Source organism: Manacus vitellinus, unplaced genomic scaffold (assembly GCF_001715985.3).
Source record: "Manacus vitellinus isolate BGI_N305 unplaced genomic scaffold, ASM171598v3 scaffold_58_pilon, whole genome shotgun sequence".
NCBI lineage: Eukaryota > Metazoa > Chordata > Aves > Passeriformes > Pipridae > Manacus > Manacus vitellinus.
Window position 1 is genome coordinate 2,322,416 of NW_021940671.1, and position 6,000 is coordinate 2,328,415.

Genomic DNA, 6,000 nt, shown 5'->3' on the forward strand with positions numbered 1-6,000 from the left:
AGTCTCCCTTCCTTTCAGGGAGCTCCAGCTCCTCTGCCTGTGCCAGCCAGGCTCCTGAGCAGCTGTTCCCATTCTGCATGTGGGTTTTGCAAACATAATTTCAGGAGTTCCACTAAGGCCAGGCACAGGTCTCAAGCACAGGCTTACAGAATTGTTTGTACAGATCCCAACCAGACTGAAACAACATCACTTTTATCCCAGGAACAAGATACACCTCGAGCACAGGACAAAACACGAGGGCCCAAGAGGAACACGCACAGTTCAGTCACTTCCTCCTGACACGGCACCGGGTTTATCCCCTGTGGGCTGAGCAGAGGAACCACCCCCACCATCTGCCTGGGAAAAACTAAACAACAGGAGATACTCCTACAGTGAACACTCCAGCAGCTGAGCACCCTGCCAGTGGCATCAGCCAGAACAAGGAGGAACAAACAGCCCTTACCCATGTATTCTTTTTTTCTCTTCAAGGCCCTCTGCACTTCTGCTTCACTCTTCAAGTCAACAAAGATGTAACCTTGGAGGAAGGAAACGTTCAACTGAGCATCATGTGGGGAACATACAGCCACTAATTGGCTAATTAAGGGTGAATTGGGCTTTCTCTAATATAGATTCCTATAGATAAAGCATTCAGCTCCCATTAAAGCTTCGATCCAGCCTGAAAACGGCCACGTCCGACTGGAAGGCTGCCTTTAAAAAGCTTATTCTCTACATACAAATCAAAGAAGCCCAACTTAACAGCTGAAGGAGGCTTTTACAGGTACCTACAGGAGGAAATAAAAGGTGCATCTGTTTTTAGGCTATTAAAGGAAAAGGGCACACAGCAAACCTCCCTGACAACTCCAAGAACCTGCTCCAAACTCTTTCACAGGCACCTCCAGCAGTCACAGCCTGTCAGGAGACCCACCTTGGCTAAAGGCTGCCCTGCAGCCCATAAACACAGGTCAGCACAGTCCCTGGGTGCTGCTGCAGCTATCCCAGGGGAACAGGCCTTTCCTTGGCATGGTTTGGGATGTTTAGGAAAATTCTGGAGGCAGATCCTGCAGCTACTCCTAAGGGAGCACAGCCAACATTACTCTGCCCCGGGCATCCTAAGGACAGCAAGTAGGGCAGGAGAGCTGCAAAGTCACAGAAAGGTCTGGAATAATCAGGACACAAGCCAGTGCTTTGAAACCGCAGATAAAAAGAGCAGATAAAAGGACTGAGAGGTCCCCTAACTCACAGGTCCACCCCCCCCTTCCACACATAGACATTACCTGAATTCTTCCCCTGGGCATTTTTTCCTATCCTAACTGCCACTGGCTTCAGAGGTAAGAAGAAATCACGGATCTTTTCCTGCAGGAAGAATTAAAATAGTCTGGATAAGTTTTCAGCTGCAGGAAGCAGCAAGTTGCAGACTTAGGTTTTTACATCCAGTATAAAAAACACCCCGTGCAACAAAACGTCTCTGCACAAAGCCAGTTCTAAAGTTTCCCTGACTGCCCACACAACCCTCAAAACTGCTCCATAAGTGAAAAGTCTCTGCAAGGATCATGCTGAGAACCCCCTCTGGAGCCTCCATCCCCAGCTGGGTAACAAAACTTGCCTCGGTGATGTTCGAGGGGGCACCGCGAAGTTTCACTGTGAACGGGGTGCTGGCTTCTGCTGAGCTGCCTTGGTTCTGCACACAAGGATGGGGAAGATAAAGGGGAAAAAAAGCTGAATGAAAGAAGAAAAATCACAGCACAACAAGCTGGTCTTGTCCAACAAACAGGAGGTTGAAGAGTGGGAGGGGATATCGAGAGATTCTCATCACCACAACAGCCTGGGGGGCAGGTTGGGAGGCTGGGACAGTCACCCCCTATCACTGACACTGAGTTCTGCAGGACAGCATTTTCTGCACACAGGGAAAAACAGGAAAGCCTCTGAAAAGAGGCACTAGCAGCACTTGTTTGGAAGGGTGATCTTTAGGAATTCATTCCTAAGAAGAGATTTTTTTTAATGGCTCTCACCCAGTGAGCCAAAGCAGTTGGTACCTAGAGGGTCCTGCAGCCTTCACAGGCCTTCAGCTCACCCCTGGAGAGACTGGCAGATACATACTACCCATAAAGCTCCTGCTTTAGAGAAGACAAAAGTCTAATTCAGCTGTACCTCTACTGTAGATCCTTTTTTCTTCTTCTCCACTGGTGTCTCTTGCTGTGTGTTTTGGGCTTTTACCTTCCCCTTTTTATCTGTGCAGGTGCCAATGGTTTCTGCAATGCCTGAATCCTCCTCAGTCTCACTTTCCTCTTCCACCTCCTCCTCAGTATCTGTTTCTTCCTCTGTACTGGATGAGGAGGAAGAATCCTTCACCACTTTAGACTTCAGGTACTCCATATCTGAGAGGTCTTTGCTGTTAGCTGCCTTCTTCCCTCCTTTCTTTGCTGCTGGGGAGGAGAGACCAGAGAAGTTTTGCACACAGATGCTGCTGCTCTTTCCTCAGCCAGAGAAAAGCTGAGAACTGGCACAATCATGACAATCACCTTCCTCTACCCTTTCCATGGGAATGACAGGCTTGAGAACAGCAGAGCAATTTTATCTCAGCACTTCCAGGCTGACAATTTGTTTTTCAAAGCAACAGTTCATGTATAAAACAAATTAGAGAGGAGATGGAGGAACTCCATGACAAGGGATTTCGTCACAATTTTAACTAAATACTCCAAGCAGACCACAGAGAAGGTTTTAAAATGTTCAGTTTAGTTTTGCAAGGAGAAGGACAGAGCAAGCTGTTCCTCCAAAACACCCCTCCACCCCTTGCCAAGTCACACCTACACCTGAGTTACCCAAAGGGAGAAGAGGAGCAGCAGGGAAAATGCTGTTCACTCCAATGGAACAGCATAAGGAAATACCATGTAGGGAGGGAGAAAGGCTCCAAAACCACACCCATCACTGCTGTAGGGACACTGGATTCTAAAAGACATATACTAGACTGCAGCCCAGACTTCCCAGTCTTCTAAGTTAACCCACTACTCCAGTTTTCCTTTCAGGATCCAAGATACTGAACTCTGTCCCTTCCCATCAACTCCAACAGGGCCCAAGCACACACCATTTCCAGAAATATGCAATCAAAGGCAGACTAGATAAGTTCACAGACAGGTTATTAAATAAACAGAAACCACATCCAGCTCTGGAAATCCCAGGGATGAAAGTAGCTGCAGAATAGGAGAGCATTTAAGGGAAAGGTGCAGACTTTTTGCCCTGTTCTCTTCCCTAACACTGCCCTAAGGACCCAGGGGTAGGCACAGATGCTTAATATCAGAAAATATCAGAAACTGCATCTCCCACATTTCCCCAAATTTGGGAAAACAACCATACATCCACAGCACACAGAATGAGCACCATGCCTGAGGAACCACCTTCCTTGTTACAGTGTCTCTGTGTGGAGGAAGGACTCTGATTTGGGTCCTGGCAGCACCTCTGCCCTCACAGTCACCACGACCAACACAAGTGACAGTTCCTTTTGGTACCTTTAGTTTCCTCCTCATCTTCAGAGGGCTCATCCCCATCCTCACTCAGCTCCTCAGACTCATCTGAATCAAAGTTGAGATAATCAGCTGCTGCTGCTGGTTTGCTCTTCTTGGGCTCCTCTGGCAAAGTGTCATTAGCCCAAGTGGCCACCTGAGACCGTTTCTGGTGAACCACCAAGAACTCCTGGAATTTTTTATCTTCTTCCAGCTGTTAAAAAAGAAACCAAGCAGATAAGCTGTGAAGACAGACACAGGAAAGCTAACAGTGAGTTTGAAATAAAGATATCCCCTCATTTCCAGCAAAGCAAAAACAAAAGTCCCTTAAGGAGAGCTCAATTTACACTGACAAGGTGAGCCCTTAAAGTGATTAAAGTCTTCATGAGATCTCTCATTCCTACTCTTTTTTTATAATTCATTTTTAGAAAGTACTTGAAAAAAGAAAATAAAACATTAAAAAGAGCAAAAGATGCAGAAGTTAAATGTGAAAAATCTTGCACATGGTTAAAACCCAGAAATGTTGAAACAGGATTGTCCTGGATGCAGGGTGTGGTCACATGGGAGTAGCTGACAATTAAAAGGCTGGACCCCAGTGTTGGGGCTGTTAAAATGAGGGTTTGTTGCAGTAGAATTGGACTGTCACAGCCTGAATTAATAGCATGGGAAGGACTACAGAAAGGAACTATTCAACTCTTGCTGTTAATACAAGATAGCAAGGATGTAGGGACTGCAATTCAACCTCAGCTCACCTCCTTCAGGTTATCAGTGGGATCTTTCTTCTTTTTATCCTTGGGGAAAAAAATTAGAAAGGCTTATTAGAAGCACAGCCAATTTCAGGGAACATAATGGTCCAGGGAACAGAGATGCCAAGGCAGAAAATCCCAGAACCAGGACTCCAACATCCACTGTCCCAGCTGTTCTGTCCCCTTCTCCACACACCAGGCCAACCTTCTCTCTGCCACATCACTGACACACATCAGAGCCTCAAGGGATCAGGCAAGACTCACTTTCTTTGTGGCTGCAGGAGCTGCACTTGCCACAGGCTTCTCTGTCTGTTTTTCTGAGGCAGGAACCTTCTGAGAGTGTTTGCTCCATGCTTTGGGTTTTGAAGGGTCACCAAAAGACTTGCATAACTCCACCTGGAAAGAATCAGACCTCTAATTAAACACATGTTCAAGAGTCTGCTTCTGTAACTGCTGGATAACTTCACTCAAGAATTTTTATTGCAACCCTAAAGGGATGGAGGGTGTGTGCAAGAGAACAGGCAACTTCATACAGATGTTCATTTTAAAAGCACAGAGCTACATGTTCAATCATGGGAAACAATCTAACATAGGAAACACTTTATTGTGCTCATTTAAGCTGTGTCATATCATCACATAATACTGGAATGGTTTGGGTTGGAAGGGACCTTAAAGTTCATGTTGTTCCAGGGACATGTTCCACTAGACCAGGTGGCTCCAAGCCCCATCCAACCTGGCCTTGGACACTTCCAGGGATGGGGCAGCCACAGCTTCTCTGGGAAATCTGTGCCAGGGCCTTCTCACTCTCACAGGGAACAACTTCTGCCTAATACCTAATCTAAACCTGCCCTCCTTCAATTTGAAGCCATTCCCCCTTGTCCTGTAACTACAGTTCCTGATGCAAGTCAAGTCAAATAAGTTATCCTGTTTATCCTGAATCATTCTCTATCCAGAACAGCAAGATTTGAAATGAAAAAACGAGCTGAAATTTAAAATTTTGGATTATGACAGCTCACAATCTGACTGTGCTGCTCCAACCAGCCCTGAAATCACTGCTATGCACAACCACAGCCCAGCTGAACCCAGCACCTGCTGAGACTCCAGCAAGGAGAGCTGGCACCAGGCTTTGCTGCTTTACTGCAGAGACCTTCACCTTCAGGCTTTCCTGACCCCAGCTATTCATCCCTAAGACCCCCAAAATCTTCAACACCACACCTTCTTAAAAATCCCAAGGAGATAATTTTTCAGCACCAACTCACCGTGATCCTGGAAGTGTCTATGAAGCTTTTGTTGAAATGCTTCAGGGCCGTTTGAGCTTCATCTTCAGACCTGTAGCCAATGAAGCCAAATTTCCTGAACTTGCCATCCTTGGTGAACTTCAAGCAACAGTCAGTCAGCGTTCCAAAGGCAGCAAACAGTTTCCTGAAGCGATCCTCCTTCATCTGGGAAAGAGGAAGGACAACGTGAAGGGAAGTCAGCCATGGAATGCAAATACAGAGATGCTTTGTGGACAAGCCCAAAACAAAATGTTCTCTATCAAAGGGCTTCTGAAGGGCTGTAGGAACCACACAGTGGAAACCAAATCCCTTCACCCCTCCATGAATCCCCTCCATGGACAGAGAGGGAACACGGTGGGATCCTGGGGAGGACCTGACTGGGGCAGAGCAGTACAGTGGGCACCTGTACCCACCTCCCAGGCACCGAGGGAAGGGCAATGGTCACAACAAACTCTGCTCCCCCACCCTGAGGGGCTGCCTGGGCACCTCCACACGCTGCTT

General features: G+C 47.0%; 1 protein-coding gene across 3 annotated transcripts in view; it reads right to left on the reverse strand.

The window, feature by feature from the left end:
* Nucleotides 1–5,664, reverse strand: part of RBM19 (RNA binding motif protein 19) — a 64,420-nt gene extending 58,756 nt beyond the window's left edge. For 2 of the 3 annotated variants that reach the window (XM_018081987.3, XM_018081986.3), the window contains exons 1-8: nucleotides 5,482–5,664; nucleotides 4,487–4,618; nucleotides 4,229–4,267; nucleotides 3,483–3,690; nucleotides 2,128–2,402; nucleotides 1,583–1,657; nucleotides 1,254–1,332; nucleotides 443–514 (exon numbers count right to left, since the gene is read on the reverse strand). In XM_018081987.3, coding sequence (XP_017937476.2) covers nucleotides 443–514; nucleotides 1,254–1,332; nucleotides 1,583–1,657; nucleotides 2,128–2,402; nucleotides 3,483–3,690; nucleotides 4,229–4,267; nucleotides 4,487–4,618; nucleotides 5,482–5,664 — 1,063 coding nt within the window. The remainder of the gene's footprint in view (nucleotides 1–442; nucleotides 515–1,253; nucleotides 1,333–1,582; nucleotides 1,658–2,127; nucleotides 2,403–3,482; nucleotides 3,691–4,228; nucleotides 4,268–4,486; nucleotides 4,619–5,481) is intronic. The other variant, XM_018081988.3, reaches the window with a different exon arrangement.
* Between the last annotated feature and the right edge of the window lie 336 nt (nucleotides 5,665–6,000).